The 24,040-nt window shown below is 46.4% G+C and overlaps 1 protein-coding gene across 3 annotated transcripts in view; it reads right to left on the bottom strand.

Annotated features, from left to right (window-relative positions):
• Positions 1-24,040, bottom strand: part of NTRK3 (neurotrophic receptor tyrosine kinase 3) — a gene marked incomplete at both ends in the record, with an annotated part of 200,202 nt that overhangs the window by 36,433 nt on the left and 139,729 nt on the right. For all 3 annotated transcript variants that reach the window (XM_084213965.1, XM_084213964.1, XM_084213966.1), the window contains one exon: positions 2,065-2,195. In XM_084213965.1, coding sequence (XP_084070091.1) covers positions 2,065-2,195 — 131 coding nt within the window. The remainder of the gene's footprint in view (positions 1-2,064; positions 2,196-24,040) is intronic.

Here is a 24,040-nt window from a genome sequence, read left to right as displayed (position 1 = left end):
GTCCCTGAGCATCTGCAGGTTGCAGCTGTCATCATGATGTGCCAATTGTCCTAATATTACTTGGAAAATCCCCTCATATGCAGCCTCAGGGCCAGGCCTCCACAAGCACCATGTGTTTATTGCTGCAGCAGGGCTCACTCTCAGTCAGGTACCTGCTGTGCATGGCTGGAAACCCCATCCTTCACCTAAAGCAGATCTCTTCAGTTCAGTTTTCCTGCTTCTGCCCTCTGCAAAAGGGGATGATACAACCCCAGTAACTTGCTGGGAGGCTGTGAAAATGGGTACACTCACATCTAGGGGGTCTCCAGCACAGGAGTGATCCCCACAATGGAGCAGCCACAGAGAAATGAAAAACAAGGTGTTCAGAGGACAAGCCCTGAACACAGCCCCTCCAGCATTTCTAGTACTTGACTTTGTCACCTTAACACTCTGCTGGATATAGTGTTTGTGCATTTCTTAGGATGCTTTTAGAAGCAAGCTGAATAAAACAGGAAGCTTGTCCATGCCTTCACATCAAAACTCAGTTTATCTGCAGGGCTGCAACCTTTAGATCTGCTAAAAATCTGAGTCCATTTAAGCTAGAGAGTAGCACAGCCCCTTCCTTTGGCCCTGGAGGAGAGTCCCTGGGAGCAGGGCAGAGGCAGGCTCTGGGCTGTGGACTCAGCTGCCCCTAACTAGAGAGTCCTGCTGCTGCCCTGAGCTGCAGTGACTGGGGAGGTAGTTCTCAGCCTCAGCTGGGGGCATGAGATCTTCAGGAACTGCAGCCAAATCTCAACTTAATATGTAAAGCCTTCATTCCTGCCTCTTTTTTTTTTTTTTCTTTTCTTCCCCTCAGACTTATAACGTGGCCCAAATTAGAGGGATTTTTTTCCTTGCCACTCCCAGAGCTGGCAAGAAGCCAGATTCCAGGGCCCTGCTCCAGAGCTGGAGCTGTGTGATCTTGCAGGATGAAAGGCACTCTGGAGATGTAAGCTCATAGTAGCAATTAACAGAAACAAGTTCGGATGCCGTTTCTGCCTCCATGCAAATGAAACTCTGAAGAGACTCGGGAGCCAGGCTTGCTGGGGGATGGCTGACACTGACAGGCAGGTACCAACCCTGTAATCAAACAATTAATCATGTGGGTGTCTTCATGTCCTCAGCTTTAACCAGTCTCAGGGGTGAAAGGTGCAATCTTGCACTTCACTGCTGGAGCAAAAGGGGACATCTGAGCTAAATAAAAAAAAAAAAAGGCTTGAGCTGCCAATGATTAGAGCAAGTCACAAGTAACTGGATGCCTCCAGCACTTTGGAGAGAGTGCTGGAACCTTTCTCCCTGCAGAGCGTGGGTTCAAATGCAGACCTTGTTCCAAGGAGTCAGGAAGCACTGGTTAAATCCAAGGGATTAAACTGTGTCTCTGCCAACTGGTGCCACTTGAGAGGAGGGCACAGTTCTGCACTGAGTGTTCTCCTCTGCCCAGAGCCACGCTGATGGGGCACAGATCCCACCAGGAATATCACAGGGATGCAAGCAGCACGGCACAAGCCAAGCTGAACTTGCGTTGGCTTAAAATACTCAAAACAGGAGCAACCTGTGGCTAAGCAAGCAGGAGCAGAGTGGAGCCAAGCCGAGTCGCTTTGCCCATCCTGCAGCAAATTGATCCCAGAAAATTGGCTCATCATGCTTAGCTTTCATTGCTCATTTTTGCTGAGGCCTTTTTATGTTTCAGCTTCTGCATGTTACACAAAGAGATAAAACCCAGAGGGAGCAGGGCTGCAGTGCCTGCTGGAGGGAGCTGGATCCACAGTGTGCTGCTGCAGCTGCACAGGAGCTCACAGCTCCCAGACCAGCCTGTCTCCTGGCCGTGTCAGCAGGAAGGGAGGCTTTGGCACTGCTGAGAACAGACAACCTTGAAGCCAAACACTGAAACTTTGTGTGACTAATTGGATTTACCACAACCTCCGGCATCAGATAAATCTCCACCCCTGGCCCCCAGCCCTCCCCTGCTTCCCTTTCCCACACAGGCTCATCCAGCCTCCCTTCAGTGGCCAGCCCTTCTCTCTGCCACTCGCCCTTGGCATTTACCTTCACTGCCACCAGCATTTTGTCGTTGGTGGGGCTGAGGTTGTAACACTCGGCCAAGAACACCTTCCCAAAGGCACCTTCTCCCAGCTCCCTCTTCAAAACGATGTCTCTCCTCTTAATATGCTGGACATCTGTTGGAGGGAGGGGAGGAAGAGGGAGAGGGTTGAGGGAAGAATGAATCAGGGTTAATTCAGCGAATGGAAAACAACTAATTCAATTTTCTTGCGAGCTGCAAGGGAACTGAAATTTCTTCGCAAAAAATATCTACGGGGATCTTTTTACCCACCCACAGAACGCAGCCATCTCTGTGATGGAGTTAGTCTCATGCAAAACATCTGTGAGGAAACTACTTGAGGTTTATCAGTTCTCAGGACAGGCTCATGGCAAGCTTGTCCTCAGGGGCAAATTCTGCTACAAAGACTTGAATGTCTTTGGAGTGATCCTGGAAATAATCCATCTCCTGTGAGGTGTAGCAAAGGTCACATCCTTCCAATGAAAGGCCAGGTGAGATTAGAAGGTCCTGTTGAGTTTTGCATTTCAACTGGGATTAGTTTAAACTCAAACACGACAGGTTTTTGAGGCTGAAGCTTGGTAAGTCAAGCATTCCCAGGGGGAGGAGGACCAGTGACCCCCCTGCTCCTTAGGGCTTTAGCAGGAGCTGCCTGGAAGTGCTGGAACTGCCCCGCAGCAGGACCCTGACCCTGCAGCCTTCCCCTGCACAACTGTTCCCTCAGAAAGGACTCATCCCAGGATACCATCACTGGCACAACAGATGAACTGAACCCATTATTTTCAATGATCCTTTCCACTGACATTTAGGACAGCGAAGACTGACAGAGAATAGCAACCAAGGGTTCAGGAAGAATCACAAGAGCAGTAGCTTTAATTTACCAGAGGTACAGAGGCCAATGTAAAGTGGTTTGCTCAGCTAACAGGTCATTCCTGAGCATTAAATCTGCCCAGATACCAGGCACCTACAGGGGCAGGTTGGTGACTATGGGATATCCACTGACTCTGTATCATCAAATGCCACGGGTGGCTGGGAGAACTTGCTCTCTAAGGCACAGCAAATCTCTAAGCACCTTTCTGGCATTACAGCACCCCTAGAATTCCTCAGCAATTAAAAAAAAAGAGTTTTTTTTAATGCTTGGAATGAACTGTAGAAGCAGTTAGAGATGCACAGCCCCCACAGCATTTTCTGAAGGGACAGCACCCAAAACTTCATCTCTGTGAACTGTCCTTCAGTGGAGCTTTCCATCACCATGAGAACTGTGGCGGCTCAGACCACCCCCAGCTTCAGCCTGATGGTCCTGAAGGCCAGTGGAGAGCTGCGCACTCTTCTCCAGTGCCCAGTCAGCAAAAGCTGATGCATGAGAGGTCTCCTCAAGCAGAGGCATTACATGGGACAGTGCCCTCTTTCCACTCCCATGGGATCTTCATAACCCTGAATCTATCTGCTCATAAACTGGACCACTTTTGATCCTTTTCTCTCTCTTCCTTGTGCCACAGGAGCTGTAAAGGTATGTGCTCCTTAGATTAGGTGTGTTTCCCTGCGGATGAAGGAGGTGGAAGTGACTAACTGGGTTTCAGACTGGCTGCAAGGTCACATCACAATCTGCCACCAGCTCCTGCCACCCAGGCACCTGTATCAACCTGAGGGATCACATAGGTACCACTTAATGCATCAAAAAGCCAATGGAACACAAGCATCCTAATGGATTTCATGCAATTAAGCTTTTTAATTAGGAGCTCAGAGGCAGGTTTATGGAGCTGCCATCCCTGGGCCCGTGGCTTGCTTGGGAAGATGGATGCTGCAAGATTGCACAAGCAATGGGCCTTGTAATGAAAGACACCTCTCTGGGAATTCCCATTGACCTTTCTTAATTGTTCAATAGGCTGAAAACTGTTTCTTACCGATATTAATAATATTAGTAGCATTAAGGCCCGTGTTGGAAGGCACATCCAAAATGACTTTGGTTTTAAACCTGCAGTGGCAGCCAGGGAGAACAAATCACATGTGGACTTTGCCTTCTCCACCTGGTTTAGCTGAGTGTTTAGGAGTACCTGGAGAAATCTGAGATATAACGTGTTGAAATGTAAAGCAATGAACTTGGGTGAGGAAACTCCTAATGTAAGAAAAGCTCAAATGGCACCAATTTACTTAATAGAGCAGAGGAAAAGGGGTTTATCCTCTTTGGCTTGGCAAGCATTTCTATAGCACTCACCACTACATTACCTTGGTCTTACTGTATTGACAAACCACATATTTGCATTCTTGGTCTCCCAAATAGCAGCAAACAAAAAAGCTGTGAGGAAGGATGTTGTACTAAGAGGAGCCCAAGGATATTTTTAAAAACTCAGAAATGTAGCAATTACAATAGGATTGTCCCGTTTGGTGTGAGATAAAGTTAAATAGGAAACAGTCTCAGAAAAATCAGCAATACTATTTAAGAATTTTTACACTTCTGATGAGTAACATCATGAGAACTGAGGCAAACCTCTCTTTCTAAACTCTCCAGGGTAATGCCCAAAACTTTCAGCTCCCAATTTTTCCTCCCAATAACATCTTAATAAATTATCAGACGTTTCTGAGAGCTGGCATCCAAACTGTGTAATTACATCTATATTATTAAAATAATATCCCATCTGTCTCTGAGACCAGATTTTACAGCTAGTTGTTAAGAGTCACCTGAGATGTTTCAGGGAAAATTCATATGAAGAATTAAATGGGGTATTGTGGCAGACAGAGTTGAATTGAGGGAGAAGCAATCCTTTTGCAGTAGTGGACTTGTTGGATTGAAAGTTAACTTGGGTGGTTATAAAAATAAAAGGGTCATGAAGTTAAGTAGTTTGACAGCAACTGGACAATCTTAATGTAGAATCAGAAAAGTACATTTCCTGATGGCAATTTCTCTCAACCTCAAACAGCCATAAATTTTGCTGCATTGTATTTTAGGCACAAATGGAATAATAAGCGAGTTATAATAAATTGCTTTTCCACATGCTAGAGGCCTAAAGTAGTGAAGTTTAGATCAAATTCTCCCCTTCCCGGCGAGATCAGCACCATGATTAATTCCAACCCAGTACAAAGTACAGGTTTAACCACAAGGCAGTGACAAACCCCCGTGTCACAGCGTGGCCAGCGGCGTTTTTGTGCTCACCTTGCGCCTCGGCGCTCGCCCACCCCGGCTGTAACTCATGAGGAAGGCCAAGCAGCCATGAAAGATGCTGTGCTGCAAGGGCACCTCAGAGGTTCATCTGCATAAATCTGTTTACCTGCTCCTGGAGGAAGGCGAGCCCTGTCTGATAAACAGCTGGTGTTTATTTGTTTTAGGCAGGCAGTGCTGTGCTAATCTGTCTCGGCTGTGTTGCAGTCAGCCCTGTCGACAAGGTGTATGCAAACTGCCTCTCCCGAAGCACCACTCTTTTTGGTTTTTTTTCTCCCCATGTACCATTTACTTATAAAAACAAGACAACAAGACAATTCATAAGAAGATCCTATGCAGAAGCCACAGCAAGACCTGACAGGAAAATAAGCAGAATTGACAGCATGATGTGAACTCATTCAAAGCCATGCTGTACCTATGGGAAGGATGCGAGTGCCTGACACTGAAGTAATTCCTCTTTACAATGAAACACCTTCCAGTCCTTGGTTTGGGATCAGTATATCTTTTCATGACACAGGAGAAAAGCTGGGCAGATTCCCCACCTTCCTTCTTGTCCGTCAGGATTTAACACACAGCAAAGCTGTTTCAAACTTTTGCCTTCACTGTTGTTCTGAGCAGCCCCTTAACCACATCACAAAGCGCCTGACCTGCAGCTGGTTGGAAATGGCCTGTGACTTTAGCTCAATGATGGCAGCATGGGGATAAGTCAGAGCATTAACAAATGTAAGTCTGGGACCCACTTTTACACATACAGAGTTTCCCTTTCTCTGGAAGGTCCAAGGCAGAAGGATGGCAGCTTTGGATCTGCAAAGGGATCTTGACCTAACCACCTCTGAACCTTTTGCAGGACAGATGACTTGATCTGTGCTCAAAGTGAATTTAGCAGAAAAGTGGCTGTCTGAAACTAGAAACTTCTTCCTCCCCATCACTTGCTCCCACATGTCCTTAGTCATGTCTGTTCCTCTCCTCAAGACAAACACCTTCTAGTTTGCTAAACTTGTGAACCCAACACAGCCATGGGATACTGGGGGAGAAGAAGAGGGAACAAGATTAATTCTGCTTTCCTCACACATCAGTCTACCATGTCCCAGTGGGTCGCTTCTGCACTGATCCTTGTGATAGAGACTGGAAAAATCAGAATTATTCCACTTACATCACTCATCCAATTATTCTTCTCCCATCTTTTACTCTCATATTGCAGTGTCTCTCCATCTTATGGCAAGGTCAAGACAAAAAGACCTTGACCCAACCTCCAAATTCCAGGTAGAGCACATGGAGCTGGTAATAGACTGTGTGCAATGGAAACACCTTGCTTTGAATAACCACCACTTTTCAATCACATGAGCAGATATTGGGAAGTTGTATGAGTACATTTCATGAATTTAATTTTCCAATTACTGTCTCATTTCTAAATCAGTCCTGGGCATCAGATGAAGAAGAGATGGGTTCAGTGACACCGCAAATTCTGCATTTCAAATTCCCATCACAACCAGCATCTTTGAAACCATGGTTTGCTAATACTCTTGAAACCTGAATGCACATGATTGTGTTTGGACACAAATGACTACAGTGGGAGGAAAATGGACAAATCAATCTCCAGAGTAAACCATGAGCAGTGCCAGTAGTTAAGTTAGAGCAAACTGCAAAACTACTAATGCTGGATCATTTACACCAGGTCAATTTCAATTGTTAAATTAATTTCAATTAATTCCTCACATCATCTTTCAAACTCCCAAACAGCTAGCAGTCTGTCTTCTTGTATTTCTAATGTATTTCCTGACCCTGGACTATTAATTCACAAACAACCTGTAGCTTGCTGGTGGAATAGACCAAAATTATAGACATGTCCCCTTTTACTTTTGCTGCCCTCTTCACTGGAAAATTCCTCTTTTTGCCTAGAAAAGACCAATTTAAATTTTCTGTAAATTTTTCTTCTCCCCCAACATGTAACCCTGTTTTCCCTAAAGGCAGGTCCTTTCCTGAACCTCTCCATCACCAGCTCCTCCCTCCTCTTGCTTTTTCACATCATGGCATTTCTTCTATTTCTTCTTCTCTATTTTTTGCCCCTCTTGCTGTTCAAGCCTTGTTTTAAACCTGATTTATTTTAGATCTGTTTCTAGGGTATCCTGATTTGGGTCTGATCCTGGGCTCATTGTAGATATGGTCTTGATTTTTATAAGCTTCTAATGCCTCATTTGCATAAACAGCACTTTATAAATGATAACAACAATGACATTTTTCAGCAGTGGCTGAGTCATTTGCTGTAACAAGTAATTTATGCCAAAGAATTTTCTCTTTTCTTTCTACATAAGTTGTCCACAAAAAGGTAGCAAAGTTCTCACTTAGTCAATGTGATTCATTCATTTCTTCCTCAACACTGCTGGAATAACTCTTGTGAATAAATGCTGCACAGCTCCGCCACAATTAAAATCAAATAAACAAAGCTTACAATTTACTCTGGAAATCTTGTCACCACCACATGTAAGTACCAAGCAGAGAGCCCTTCATGTCAGGCAGTCAATCACAGCCTGGATGGGAACCAAACTCGATGAGTTACCCAATGTACCTGATCAGAGCAGAGCGCGCGCATTGGGCAGGACCAGATTAAAAAGCCCTGCCACTGGAGGGCTGGCAAGGCATTCTCTCACAGATTTGTCTCACAGGGAGAGAGGATAACACATAGCAGGCTGCACAGAGCCTGAATCTCCCTCCTCACCTGGTGTAAATCCATCAAAGTCAATGGAGGATATTGATTTCAATCATGGACTGCTGTGAAGTACACGTAAACAAAGGGAGAATCAGTCCCACATCATTTTAAAAAATGGAGACATAAACAGGCTGTTTCTTATCTCTGCCTGGACTCCAAGTAGGTAGCCCTTCACTTCTGGTGGCTTCTGTCCCAGCTCTGACATGAGCCACCTCTGGGAAAGGGCCCAGGTACACGTTCCAGCAACTCGGCACGGTGCCCAGACACTGGGTCTTTGCCAAGTTCCTCTGTAAGGCACCCTTCAAGGACTTGGACTCAAAAACTCATGATTATAAGCACCAAGCAGTTCTGACACAAATCATAGAGATTTATGTAAAGCATATTTGAATCTTTGAGAACTTGGTGGAGCAACCGCAGCCTTCAGCTCAGTTAATGATCATACTCCTCCATAAAGACTTTAAGAGAAAGCTATTTTATGTTTCTTTATTTCTTTTCATTTTCTTACCATCCCCTTCATTCCTTGGGAGCAGCATAAGGCATGAGTGCAGCTCCCAGGTGGGAAGGAGGCTTTATTGCTCAGCTGACCCAGCAGACCCAGAGCTAATGCACTACATGCTGGTAAATGGACCTTGGTAAAAAATAACAGGCCTTGACGCACTTAGCTGGACAATCTTGGCTAAAAGAATGATCCAGTTATACCAATCTACACCAGGAGCTAAAGTTCAGTTCAATTGAGCTCAGGAAAACAGGAGAGGAGAAACCTCTGCATGCCAGATCTCTGGTGCTTTGGAAATACCTGACATCCACCATTTCCAAGCATACCTCTAGCAATCAGGACATCACCAGCTCCTCTGGCTTTTGCTGCTGCAATAGCAGATGGAGAGGAAGCCCTGACCCAAAGCACTGCCTTTCAGCTTCCAGCTGACTCCAGCCAGCCCTGACCTGGGGGAGAGATGCTGCAGAACAGCCCCCAAGCAGCACAGCGGGGTGTGATTTGCAGTTAATCCAGTGACTGGATTAGCACCCTCTGAGCTGCAGCACCAGCTCCAAAAGCAGCCACACAGGGAGCACCAACAACAGTGCTCATGTACAGTGCTCTTGGAGCTGCAGGGAAATGGAAAGGGAGTTTGTGTGTGTGTGTAAAAGAGCAGATAGAAAGGCAAAGCACAAGCACCCCTCAAACCAACAACTCATCAGAAGCAACTCCAGAGCCCACCAGGCTCCCTCACCGAAACACCCTGACATCCACCTGGAAGCAGGTGACATTACCTGGTGTGACAGACCTGCAAAGTTTAAACCCAAACCAAATTCTCATTTACTTCATGGAAAAAAATCTGAAAAACAGTAAAGTTAGAATGCACTTGGCACCATTCCACACTCATTTTTAAGCAAAAACTTCTCCCTGACCTTAAACCACCTGACATTCCTATTAAAAAGCTGCACAACTTCAAGCCCTTCTCATCCATTTCAGTCCCATAATTCTGAGTACAAACCACTTAGCAATTATTTTATAAAGAGAGCAATACAAAGTGTCCCATGGGTGCTGAGCAATCTCAGCCAGGAAGCACAACACTGCATAGTCCAGCAGAACCAACTGCAGAACCAAGTTATCCTGGGGAGATCTAAACAAAAGAAGATAAAGCAAGAGGAAGGATCCTGAGCATCACTCCCAGCCTGACAATGACCACAGCAGCAAATGAAAGAACCCTTCAGCACATCCATGCCTTGCACAGAAGTGCATTCTTGCCTTTGAGTCAGAACCCATCTCCTCCTCTTCCTGCAGATTTATGACTTTCTGGAATTAGTCAAGCAAGAGTTAATATCAACAGGACCTTCCCTTGATCCAACAAGGTAAATCTCTTCACCTGAGCTGTTGTCAATGGTTAAAATGTCCTTTAGTATGGAGACCTTGAAGACTTTACCAGAAGAAACCCAATGCTCCCAAGGCTCCCTGTGGCTGCCAGGGTTGGGGTTGGGCAGCAGGCAGCTGTAAATGGGTTCCCAGTTGCGCCCCAAACCAGTCTCTGCTTAATCTGCTCGTGCTAAAGACACATGTCAAGATCCTCCCAGGTTAAGACAGTCACTCTGGTCCCCCTTGCTATTGTCACCTCTGCAAAGCCTGGGGACAGGTTCACCCTGTGCTTGCCAATGTCTCTGCATGCACCAAGTCCTCCTCAGCTGGCTCCCAGGAGAACACAAAACACTGCTGATGGGACCAAAACCTCACTAACATTCCAGATAAAAGCTGAAAAACCATCAAATGATTCCCAACATCATCTGCACCTTCCTGATTTCTGTCTGACACTAGGCTGGAAGGATAAAGTGCCTTTCCAGCTTCAGCAGCTTCTGTCTCCTTAGACATCCAGCACCAGCTTCTCATCCTGAGGGGACACTCAGGCTCTGCCTTTTATATACCAGGTTAGCAGACAGCTGGCATCTTCTGAGGATGAAGATTAAGAATATCAAGACATGGGTAGAGGGGGGAAAGGAGTGGGCTGCAGAGGTCTTTGCACTGGGTGAATGCCCAAGAGCCCCATGACCACGTATCAGAAAAGGGATTTTACACAAAGCATCGTCCTCACCAACTCATTGATACACTCCAGCAGCTCTTGGAAACAGGGACTGGGATTCTTGGCAGGGTGGGAGGAAAAGGGAAAGAGAGAGGAGAAGGGAGTCTTTCTGGTGAGCATGTTTTCTTTCCACCAGCCAGGCCCCTTGGTCCCCTGCTGCCAAAGCACTCAGAATAAAACATTAATTCAATACCACACATTTAATTACACATTATTTGAAAGTGAATTTATTTAACAGAGGAAAATAGTCTTCAGAGAGCATCTGCCTCCTTCAGACTCATGCGTCTGCAGGGAGGGGGGCTCGGAGAGGAGATAGGAGGCATAATGGTTTGTTTTACATCAGCAGCTACTGCTGCTCAGCTCATCCCTTCAAAACATGAGATTTTAAGGAGATAGAGTTGTGTTTTGCAGCAACTTACCAGCTGATTTGATTTTCCAGCTAGTTTTCACTTGATTGGAAAGTGCTGCTGCAGACAGATACCACTTGTCTTTCTGTTTTACCATTTTTCTAGGGGAAAAGAAGGATTGCTGGTGGAGGGTTGGAGGGGGATTGGCTGCCCCTCGAGGGACCACGTGATAGTCAGATTTCAGGCTTAAGGCTTCAACAACACAGTAATCAGACACTTCACAGCATCCTACTGCCGAGATGGATAATCACGAGAAAGAGGGAAGTGACCGGGACTCAGCAGCAGCCTGGCAGCTTGGGGAATGTCTGACAGCAGCAGCACAGAGCCTTGCCTCCCACCCCTGAGTCACAGGGGCTCAGGGCCATGGACTGCCCCAGCCTGGGAGCTGACTGCATGGCTCTGCCTGCTGCAGCAGGGCCAGGAGCCCGGCAGAACCTGCTTTCAGCAGTGTCAGCCTCACATTTATTTCCCCAGCCAGAGCTCCACTACAGGGATGGAGCAAACCCCAGGGCCTGGTGCAGGCAGCAGCCCCTCCATGGCTGAGCTGCTGCAGGGTCAGAAATGAGCTCCTGGGTCCTTTGAAGGGAGGAGTTTGCCCGCAGTGAACTCAGCCTGGGCTTTGGCTTTTGCTGTCCTCTGGCATCCTCACAGTGTCCCAGCAGGCAGATGCCACACAGGGCTGGTTTAACTGGTGCCACAGGAGACTTTCTCCCAGCCCTCACCCCTGTACTGGCTCTTCACACCCCTTGATTTGGGAGCAGCACTGAAAATCTCACTTACCTTTGCAACAGCCTTGATTAGACTGTATTCCCCCTCGCCCCAAGCAGACACAAAAGTGTCCCAGTCCCCACCACTGCTCCCTCCAAAAGGTACCAGCAGAGCTCAGCCCAGCCAGCACTGACCCCCACAGACATCCTGTGGTCAATCATTGCCCCTTTTGGCCTCAGCAGCCAGATCTTGCTGGTGTCATTCCCATCCCAGCCATCAACCTCAGGGCCATGCTGCAGCCTGCTTGCACACCCATGCAGATATTGCACCACAGGGTTCAGGTCACAGCATTAAGCTTTCCCTTCTAATTTTGAGGATTTAAGGGGTTTTGATACTACTGTTTCAGTGTTGTTCAGTCACTGCCCTTCTTCACAGTTTGAAGGGTCTAGCTCACACCATAATTGCTAAAAAATTCCAGATATATTGAATATGTTCTGGAAAATATGTGATTATTAGAAGGGTGGCACTAAAGAAAGGAGCATGGTTTGGAAGTGGTTCAGACTACAACTGTGATCCTCATTGTAAAGTGCAGAACAAGAACTGACCCCAAAGCTGGGTGCAAAATGAAGAAGTATTTTTAGACAAAGTGCAGTTTCCTCCAGATGTGGAACTGCATAAAGACTTTCAGAAAAATCTGTTGTGACAGAATTCCTGGACCATCTCAAAGCAGAAAATTTGGTGAAAGGGCCTTGTGTTCTGCATTTTCCAGCTAGAGCTCCAGGCAGGTTGGAAGTGCTTCTGATTGTTGCTGTCCTTACCACCATCACAAAGCAAAAAAGGAAAAGGACAATTTTGAAAGAAATGTAACATCATCTCTTTTTTTTCTGTGTGTGTGTCTGTAAACTCCAAGTAGTAATATCACTTCTGTCCCCATGCCCAGTCATTTTCCCACCAACAACTTTGCTTGGTAGTCATTAAACGAGTGGCTAATGCAGCCAAACCCATGGAACAAGAAAATTCCAGAAGTGAGGCCATATGGAGGAAAAACATGAGGTGTTGAGAGACAGATCTCAGGCTCAAGTTATGATTTTGTTAGAAAGTCTCCCTCTAGTTTGCCCAATTTCCATCTCTCTCCTTTCTTCCCACCTCTTTTGACTCCCTGTCTCACAGGACCGACACAGGAGCTGTTTTTATGTCTGTGGCTTGATGAGGTGCTCCTCAGATCCACATTTTCCTCACACCCCAAATGGACCTTGCTCTGTCTTAGTTTCTGCCTGAGGTTTCCTTGGCTTGTTCTGTCTGCACATCCCTTTTTCCATCTCACCATCTCCTGCTGCAGAAGGAAACCCCTGAAGGAGGAGTAATGTGAGACAGCTCTGCCTGCTGGGCTCTAAAATTACTGTGGTTTGGGTGATTTAGGCTATTGTTAAGAGGCAGCAAATTATGCAGAGAGGGATAAAGAGGAGGAGGATCATACAAAGGAATTACTAATCTGATGGGGAGAGCAGCTGGTCCTCATTTAACCCTCCAGGTCTGTGCATGATTGTGCTCCTTTGCCCTATGCCTGAGTCACAAGTAGCAACGAGTTTTGTGCTGATGCTCCTGTGAGGCTGCACAAGAGAATCCCCTTTTCCTCCAAGGTTCCCCTTGCACTAGGAAAAAAAAAAAAAAGAGGGGGGAAAGGAGCCCACTATCATTCTGGGTCCATCCTGCAGAAGAAGATCCCTAAAGGCAGCAGTCCAGCCGTGCTTTTGACTCCAAAGCTGTTCCATGGTGGGATCCAACTTGTTTCCCAGTGCAGAGGCACTGTCCAGCCAGCACCACCTTCCTCTCCTTGGCACAAACAAACCTCTTTGAGCAGTGAGAGCTGAACCAGAAATAGGTCTCCTTGGGTTAGGCTTTGAAAACCCCTCATCACCAGGAGGTCAGTACTGTTTAAGGAACCACATGCTCTTGTTAGAGCATCCCTCCCTGATGGCACTGCTTCACTGTGTCCCTTATTGTGGTGATGAAGGAGAATCCATCCTGGGTTATTGTCTCTGACACTCCCAGCACGGGGAGAGCACAGGGTGATAAAACAATATATATTTGTCCATTTTTCTGTCTGTCATCCTTCAGCAATGTCTCACACAATTATGAGCCAGATGGTTGGGGTGAATTTTCACAAAATCCTGCACAAATTTCAATGAGTGCAAGAGGGGGGGAAAAAAAGGATCCTACAGTTTTCTCCTGTGGCCAAACATCAGTGTCTGCATCAGAGGAAATATGCCCAGTTAATTCTTCTTAAAGGCCCTGGTGAGACTCAAGAAAACATTCTGCAGTGCTGGTAGCCTCAGAAGACATGATTAATTGCACATGGTGAAAAGGTGCATGTTCAGCTTCAACTGAACTCTGTTTGAAGACTGGATGATTGTAAAGTTGGTATTCAAGGCACATGGGGAAGGCAATCTATGAGCATCTTCAGCTACAAAACCAAGATATTATATATATATATATATGTACACACACATACATATACTTTTTATATATATCATATATGGCTTAGCGGCTTAAATTTAAATGTGTATTATGAAGTTTTACAGCAAGAACATACTGCTAGTGGAAAGGACCAAAATCAGTAAGATTTCTGGGGAAGGTGGGAAAGAGTAATACTGTTTTTCAATTGCCAGAGGATGCAGAGGCATAAAAAGAACCTCCCAAAGCTGGCAACAGCAATTTGCAGATGAATATATGTGTGTGATGCTGTAGAGCGTTGAGTGGGGTGTAAGGGTGGAAAGATCTTCAATACCTTAAGCTGTTTCTCCTCACTAGCCTAGGACAGGTCTCCTTTCATCCAAAAATACCTTGAACAAGACTATATATGTTGCTTTCCTGAACTGCCTTAATTGAAGGTCCAACATCAGATATTGGGATGGCAACATGGCAAAATGAGAGGCCACTAATGCAATCCATCCTTCTCCCTACAAATCCTGTTTCCTTATTGCAATCTGAGCTTGGAAAGTGACCCCAAATTCAGCCTGTATTGAAAAGGTCACCTTGAAGTCTTTTCTTTATCAATCAGAGTTTAAATCAAGTCTTTTAACCTTTTCCCAGGGCAGAGATTTTTCTAAGCAGGTAGTGGGAAACCATACCCAGATCAATATCTGAGTGCATATGAGCACCCAGAGTTCAAAACTTCACTCAGACTTGCATTTACACAGCCAGGCTGCAATTCTCCTGCAAACAGAGCTCACATCAAGTCATCTGAGGTATCCAAACTCCAAACTGGAATTGTAGAGAGAAAAGAAAAAAATAAAAAAATAAGGAACGAATGAATAATTACCGAGCTGTTAAAAATCACATCTTCATTTCTGGAAAGAGTTCAATGAACAAAAAATTCCTACTCTGCCCAGTTTGCTTCATTTATCCTTTCTTAATGGATAGTGCTGTTTCTCTGTGGCATCAATTGCAGTGTCTCTTATTCTCTGCTTCTCTTCTGTCTCTAGGGATTCCTCTCTCAAACACATCCCAGATCAGGAGAGGCTCTGGCTGTGTTTGGGACCTTGAGCATAGTCCGTGCTGGTGAAAAATCCCTCAGTCCATGATGCTACAGCAGAGAGGACTCTGGTTCCTGCCTTCAGCATTTGCTTCCAGATCATTAGCAGACATCAAAAAGAACACAGGTGATTAACAGTGACTTCCAGGACACATCACTTTCTACCTCTTTCCAATTGGAAACACTTTTAGCAACAACTCTTTCCTGTCTCTTGCTCTTAGGGCAGATTTCTACACGGGTTCTTTGTTTTGTCGATGCATTTGTCAGTGCTTCTACCCCTAGTCATTAATTTCAGATGCCTGGTCCTTGTGGAACACCTCAGTGTACTTTATCCATGGAATTTCCCTCAGATATGGTGGCAGTGAGCTCCTCAGGATTAGTTGAGTGTGACCTCCCACCCCTTCAAGCCACATTTCTTTGGTCTTCACACAGCATTGCTATCCAGGTGTTCTCCCACAACATCCTTTAAAGCTTAAGAAGATTCCCAAGAATTTCCCAGAGCAAACACCAAACTCACTGGTCTGTCTCTTGTCCCCATCATGTCCACCACTTCCAACTCTCATCCATCTGCCCAATTTTAAACAGGCAAATTAAAATGTCAGCAAAGAGCTTGGCAAGTTGTGTGCATACCCTCAGGATGTGCTCTCCATCTGTAGAGGATGCTCACCTGGTCCCCTGCCCTTGAACAGCTGGTCACTGATATGAACTCTTCATCCTCCATAAAGCTGGATGCAATTTTGGCAGATGAAAAATATTTAATAATCTTTCTCTCCTCTTATCACTGATTCAGGCTGGTTTTTGTTCTGTCATCAGTGTAAGTTCTCCATATATGACTCTTAAGATAAACACTTTCTCCTCCACATCCTCTGTACCAGATCCCTGTTTTCCTCAAAACTCCAAACCCCTCCTTGATGTGAGGCCAGTTTTGCTGTCTCTGAAATGCTTATGTGCAAAAGGACTTCCCTGCCTGAAATACACCCTCAGCATCTGTATGGCTGATGCTTTCCACCCCTTTGTTTTCTCCTGCATTCTTCTTCCTCCCCTCTCCTTTTATTGTGATACTTCAGCAGTGCTCCATTATGGTTCCAGTCTCTGGCTTAGCCAGCCTGGTGTCTGTCAGTCCCATCATCCTGCCTTTTATTATCTTTATTTTTACTAGACTGAATGTTTAGGGCAGCCTTCCCAACTGTGTCTGAAAGACCTGCATTAAAGCCCAGCCAGCTTTCCTCCACTCATTTTGCATTCCCTGTAAGCCAGCTCTCCAAAAGGCCACTGGTTTTGTGTGGCTGCCCTTTCTGCAGACCCTCCTCAGCACTTCAGCTCCACAGGGAATATAATCACTTCAATTTCAAGTGTATTTATTACAGTTGCTCAATTTTCTTTAATCTGTCATTTCTCCTTCTCCTCCCCCCATGACTGCTTTCTTTTCATTGAGCTGTGAGTGCTCTGAGGAGGCTTTTACCTCTGACCCTCTCTGCCTGCTCCAGCCCATCCCTGCCCTGGCTCACGCTGGGCTCCTTCTGCACTGATTATTGCTCATTACCGTGTGGCTTAATGAATGTGCTGGGCCCTTTGCAAACAAATGCATGTGTCACGGGCAGCACCTCCCACTGCTGACCTCTCAGGACTAACTGAGGCAGGGAAGGCAACACTTTCAGGCACAAATTGCCTGTATCATCAGCACTGAGAAGGAAAGAGGCCGAGAAGTCTCTAAGGCCTGTCTGAGAGAACAGAACCTTAACAAAAGAGTGCCCATGTCTGCCTGAGTCTTGTAAAACAACATATTTCTGGGCAGGGAGAACAATGTTTTTATGTAGGGGATGCATGTCCCTCCAGTGACAAGGCTGTAAAACCACAAGCATCCCTTCAGAGCTGGAGCTGTAACAGCCAGAGAGGCCCCAGCTGACATGAAAACCATCAACATGCCTCCCCATATGTAAAGCTGTGTGAGCACACACACCTCCCGAGGCTTAATTGGTGTGTTAATGTATTAAAGCACTGACACAAACAAACAGGGACTGCCTTCATAAGCTACAAAATCCTTGAGTACATTGTAATTAGCTGGGCTTGTTAAACCACTTAATAAGCAATAGATAGCATGTGTCTGATGCCCCTGCGTCTTGGCTCAGAGGGAAAGACAGGCAATTGCTTCAATATGAAATGTGTTCAGTTCTGAGGTGAATGCTAAGAACTGTTCCCCTGACAGAGGGAACGTCTGCCCAGGGCAGGCACAGCTGAGACCAACACCAGGGTCACTCGACACAGTCCCCACTCCTCCCCTAATGTCCTGTTCCCACCAGGCAGCTCCCAGGTTGTGTCAAGGCAAGGTGGGAAGGGCTGGCACTGGGAAGCAGCAAGTCATCACCAGGATTCCTGCTGTGATGGCCCTTTTCCCACTCCCTGCAGAGTACCAGGGAAGGGGAAAAGTCAGCAGGGACACAGCCAAACCAGGCAAGACAGCTGTAGAGCTCCCCAGCACTCCTGAATGCAAATGGGCAGGCAGTGCTTTAATTTTATCCCAGATCCCAATCTTACTCCCACAGTGCTAGCACCCATCCATGTGCCCCTGTGCAGTCCAGCTGGCTATCCAGCTCCAAATTTAACTTTCCCCAGCACATCACCACGCACCACTGCAGCTTTCCCAGAGCAGGCAGAGAAAGAGAAGCTCCCTCAAACACCGCCTCCACCCAAGTCCACCACGGGGATCTGCAGCTCTGCAGCTATTCCTAGATCCCAACTGGATTCTTCTTTTCATCTTTGTTCTGCCTCCTATTCTAGTGCTGAACCCCAGGCCTGCTGCCTTGGAGCTCCTTCCAAATGCTGCATTCATCCATTTTTAAAGGTGACCTTCCCACTTTAAAGGAAGTTAGCAAGCCTCACTGTCTTCATTTGCCCTCTCCTTCTTTTCAACCTGCTCTTTATTATGAATTAAAAAGGGGCCTGAAAGGTTTCCTCTATTAAAAAATAAAAGCTTTAGAAAGTGAACATGTTTCCCAAATAATTTCTCTCCCAGTTTTTGCAGCAGACATCTTGCATGTCGTGGTGTTTGCTTGCTGCAAACTATCAGCTGCCAGCCCTGATGCTCTGATTCAGCCACTTACCTGACCTTGTGGGGTGCCTGTCACCCCACCCCACCCCTGGCCACTCTCTCCCTAGTTCTGTCACTGCTGTTTGGCCAAGCAATGCCCTGAAAGGTTCTGGGTGAAAAACAGCTTTGGAGTGAGCAGAGTAAAGTTGGGTTATTTTAGCTTGGACAATACCAGATACCCAGGCTAGACTGTGGCCTCATAAGCTCTTGTGCTGGCACAAATTAAATGCAGCAAATAAATGAAGTTCTCTTTATTTCACCTTACTGCCAAAAGTGCATTTCACAAGCCCTGGGGCTGTATAGCAGTGGAAGGGAAGGTGTCTCCAGCCCTGAGCAATTAGATTACTCTTGCCAATGAATTGGTGACAGTAATTAAAAAGGAAATAGCAAAGCAACATGAGAGTTTCCTGCTGCTCTGGTACAACATTTTGCCATTTAATCAGGACAAGCAGAACATGAACTTTTACTGTAATACAACTGACATAGGAAAGAATACCATGATCTGATAAAGTGAAAGCTCAACTTCCAGCCCTTCTCTTAGATTACAGAATCAAACAGACAACAACAGCAAAGCACAAAGAAAATAAACCAAACAGCCAGTCCCTCTTCCTCCCTTTCCACTCTTTGGCTGTGAGTTCTGCTGCCATCCAGACAGGTTGTGTTGTATATTTATTTTTGACAAGAGGTCAGGACACCACAAATCACCATCATACAGCTACACTCTGGATTTAATCATCAGCATTTGCTTCCATCCAGGAAACCAGAGATTTTTTCTGAGCTAAGGACATCTGCCTGCCAGGCACGAGGCTCACACTCACAAACTCGTTTCATGCTGAACACCAAGTGACCACAAGCAAGCAGGAGCCCTTATTCACAGCTGGCTTGTGCCACAGTGAGCCTGGAAGTGCTTGTCTCAGTCAGAAAACACCCAGACTCTCTTCACAAGCCATTCAATAATCCCTACCTGACACTGTTTGCCAGGCTAAGTGTTAATCCTTAAACCCTGCTTGATCCTGTAGCATCCCTAGGACTCTTTCATTCTCCTTCCAAGCCAACACATCCATGCTTTTCCTGACAGCCCCACTGTGCTCTCACATGCTCACTCGGACATACACTTTAACTCTTCAAAAGCCATCCATCAAGCCTCACAGCAAGGGAAGCAGCTGATTATGCTCTTCCTACAATTATCTGCTGAAAGTAGGTGAGTAGTTCAGATTTTTAGGAGCAAAAGAGGGCTTCCCAAAGCAAAGGCAAGATTTCAAGGAGGTACTGCCAGGTCAAGTTTGAGTACAATACATAATGGAAGGCTCCTTGCTTCGCCTCACAGCCACAGCCTTTCCTTGGCTCTGATGCTCAGTTTTATCTTTGGGCTATGAATGATTCATGCAGCCTTAAAATATATATAATCTATATCTCCTAGAACAAAGAGTCTTTTTTTTCAGGGGGTTTTAAGGGAGCAGGGAGCAGCATGTGTGCTGCCTGCACTTGGGCTTGGATGTCCCTTGGGAAAGAACACTTGTGTCTCCCTGTTTCTTCCCAAACCCAAGCAGCTGTTCTGAGCTTGCAGCTGAGCTCAGTGAGAGACCCCAGCTCAGTCTCTAGGACACAGGGATGTGCTGCTGAGGGTCTCCAGAGCTGCTGTCTGGAATCACACCCCGCTCAGAGGCAGGCTCTTCTCATCCATCCCTGGCATTCCCAGTGCATGGACACTGCCAGTGGGCTGTGGGGACTTAAATCATTTATACAGAACTGCAGCAAAGACTTGCCTCCATGTCACAGCCTAATGCCCTCAAGGCTCTCCCATCCCGACCTCCAATGCTCTGCCTTGGGCTGTGGATCACATTTAATGAATGTGTTTCTTCCCTTGGAAATCCAACTCCACCTTTCCAACATGAATATTTGATTCCTACTACACACACAAACACAAACACACACACCCCCCTGCATCATAATCAGCAGGCATCTACTTACTTCTCCAGACAAGGACACCACTTTGGACAGCTCCAAGGATCTTATGCCAAAGGCATTCCTTTCCCACTGAAGAGATGACCATCCTCTGATTTCTAGTTGAGGAACCTAAGCATGGGGCTGGGTGAGATCTGGTGAAACCTCCCTGTGCTGGCACACCAACAGCCCAGCTGGATGACAGACTGGGAAGCACACTGCTGTAAACTAAGGGCACAGACATGCCCCAAAGGCTTGAATCAGCCCTTCAAGGCATCACCCAAATAGATTCCTGTGCAGCCCTTTGATTTCTGTGGCTCTTTCAGATCAAAGAGCCAGGTTTCATTCTGTGCTGTATCTATAGCTCATGATCACCACATTTCCTTGCTTTTTTGAGTCCTAGAGGTCTTCCTTAGAAGGATTGTCAATCCTTACCAATTTGGGTGTACATGGCAATATCTTTTATGCTCAGGAGTCCTCCTTGTTTTCTAAGGATGACTGTCTTTTTGGTGAGAGATATTTGCCTTCCCTTGTGACACTGCTATTGACATCATTCTGCCCTTTTTTCCTTTCTTTTTGAGGTTCATGCCAGCACCACTGAATCCAGAGAAGGAAATCTGGCAAAACATGAGATGCTTCACACATTACAGCCATGCAGAGAAGCTTAAGGACCTACAGAGAATGTTACCCAACTCCCAGGAGTCCACTGTGAGGTTAACAGGATTAAACTGAGCTCAGTCTAGTCACAGGATGATACTTTCATCCAAGATACACTGTCAGGGATTTTGTTACCTTCTTCTGGAGCCATGGCTATAAGATCTTCTGTTGGGATTGAGTGGCAAGCATGTCATAGGCTGCAGAAAAGGCATTTTCTCTGTGTTGGCCCCAGGCAGGAGGGTTAAGGCACACCACAGCATTTTTCCATCAGATTGCTAATGAAAATGAGATATTGGCACTATCATCAAGTAGCCACCCTTGCAGTTCTGTGCTCTCGAGTTTTCTAAAGGAGTCAGCAGCTCTGCCAAACACCTCCCACAGCTCTGCCACACCTGCTGGCATTCGGGCTGCATCCTCCTGCACCACACCTGACCCAGGTGGCCAAACAGGAGCAGCCGTGGGCATCAGCCCTGGCCCCCAGCAGCACTTGGCTCTTCTGGTTTTCCACTCCCACACAGTGCCAGACCTGCAGCATTTCCAGCCAGAAGAGCCCCTGCTTCCTCCTGAGCAGGGACAGACAGTTTCCCACTGATACTGTCTAATGCAGTCAGTTATCATTGATGCATTTAGAGCAGATCCATCAAAATAATTCCTGCTAGAGGTCTGAATCCAGCACATTACACACAATAGCTCCCTAGAAGGAGAAAAAACAACACTTACCTGTCTTTAGGGAGGCCCTTCTCAGTTGCCTGCAAGGTCTGTGCGTGGTGAGATGTGCTGGCTTTGGGGGACTCGTACCTCTGCAGGTGTTCCAGCAGTGCTGAGCATGTGACTGGAGCTTAAACACCCAAACTTCCAAACCCTCTGGGACCACCCAGGTTACCAACGTGTCCAGGAAGCACAAAGCAAAGCTGCAGCCACCTTCAGAAGCCTAGAGGAGGCTGGACCAGGCACTGTCAAGGGAGAGGTGACTGTGCACAGCTGCTCCTCTCATCCCCACATATTGCCTGACACTGATACAGCAAACCCAAAAGGCTCTGTTGATCAGAATATCTCTAAAATTGCCAGGCAACAAGGCCTCACAGGGAAACCTGAGCAGAGGTATGACTCTTCAGCCTGGCAAGATGAGCTCACAGCAGTGATGTTTGAAATGTGCATCAGCATGATGTCACTGCACATGCCTGACAGGGGCACCAGGGACTGAATCCTGGCAGGACCAGGCCTTGGAGACATCAGCTTGCAAGACCAGGAGCTCCCTCTCTCTTGTATCAGGTGTTGTAACATACTGCACCACCTCACCAGCCTAGTCCATGGACTGTGAGCATCCCTCCCTCCCTCTCCCAATTATCTTAATAAACAGCCTGGACACATCCCTGACTCACTTAAGATAATGATGACCTGGCCAAAATCAGTTTATTCAGACATCCTGGCAGTTTACTGAGCCTAATGCAGCTCCAGTCTGGCTCTCCCTGATTCTTTATGAATAAGCCTGACCTCCAGCAGCGGCTGCTCTGCCACCAGGGGATGGAAACCCACACACGGGTCAGACACAGGCTGCTCCCAGAATTCTGACTGGAGCCAGGAAAGATACTTGCTCTGAAAACAATCATTTAACTGTTCCAAAGGCGCAGGCCATGACAGCTTTTCTTGTCTGCAGAAAGACCTGTCAGGATGGTACTAATCCCAACATATGAAAAAGAAAAGTGGGGTTGGGGACAGCCCCAAATAACAGATGATTGAAGGGTATCTCTGCATGTTACATTTCTGACTACCTGTCTGAAACCTTCACTCACCCAACCCAAGAGCAAAACCAACACCCATCACACAACACGAATATTTGAAGCAAAATCTTGGAGAAAAAAGGCCAAATACTCTGAAATAATAAACAAATGCTTACAAAAAGTCAACTTCTCTGCAGGAATCAGGCACAGATTACAAATGAGTCACTAACAGCAGAGCAAATCATTTAACCAGCACTTAGAACAAATCCCTCCACTTTGTATAGAACAACCAAAATTTATTCCTGCTGATTAGTCAGCAATTACACTCACAAGTTCAAAATAATACCAAAATTCAAACGTAGCTGTCTTGCAGTTGTACTCTGCTTTACTGCTGGAGAAACTATCATCTTCTCTTTGCAAAGGAATCCTCCTGCAGTTATTTACTGGTGTGTGGGTTGGGATTTATTCTAGCTCTGTGGCATCAGAGCACATGCTGGCACCACCAAGGAGCCTGCCTGTCTTAAGGAAAGTAGTGGGGACAACACTGGAGAAACCACAGAAGACAAAGGTGAAGCAAAATGCAGCACAACAGCAGAAGATACCTCATTGCTTCACCAGATAAAGCACCTTTTCCAGCTGAGAGTGGGCAGGTCTCCTATGAAACTACACCCACACCTTCAAAGCAGCTGTATGCACCTCCCCACAGTTAAATTTTCTTCCAACTGCTCAGGCTCTGCAGGCACTGGTAAATGCATGGTTAATATGGACTCTTTGACTCATTGCACATGCAGCACCAGAAGTGCTTCCAAACGTTAAGGAAAAAAAATGAAATCACTCAGCATTGATTTCTTGTGCGCTCTCTTGCTGCTGCTCCTCCAAACCCGTGGTTTTTAGCTCTACTACTGTGTCTAGGCCTCTTTATCCTCTGCTAATGCCAGGCTTAACCCTGAGCATCTGCAGCTTGTTCTGGGTACAAATCAGAGCAGAGCATTTGCTGAATCAGCAGAAGCAGCATCCTCTGACTCCCCACAGCTCCCAGGAATTCCCTGGACAGCAGGACATAGACACAGGGAAAGAACAAAGGCCTGATGGTAGAAAGAAACACCAAACCACCAAGTTCAAAACAAGCTCAAGCCTCTTGGGAGAGAAGGCATTGACTCCTCAAAAGCATTTCTAAATAGACAAAAGAGCAGCGGAGAACATCAGGACTCGGTGCAATGTGGATAAGCAGCTGCAGAACTCACTATACCCCAATCATGACCGAGAGCATCCCACACACCCTGCAGCAAGTCTGAGCCCAAGGTCCCACACAATGGCTCCATCCTGGAGAGAGCTACAGTGCCAGAAACACACTGTGCCTGTCGTGCTCCCTCCAAGCAGGAATTAAAAGAAACATGACTCCATCTTTTTAGAGTCAAAGTACAGTGAGGCAAAACTTTGTTCCTCTGCTTACTCACACCCAGGCTCCACAC

This window comes from Fringilla coelebs (genome assembly GCF_963513975.1).
Source record: "Fringilla coelebs genome assembly, chromosome: 12".
NCBI classification, from domain to species: domain Eukaryota; kingdom Metazoa; phylum Chordata; class Aves; order Passeriformes; family Fringillidae; genus Fringilla; species Fringilla coelebs.
Note: the sequence above shows the minus strand (reverse complement) of the source record. Positions and strands in the feature narration are given on the sequence as shown.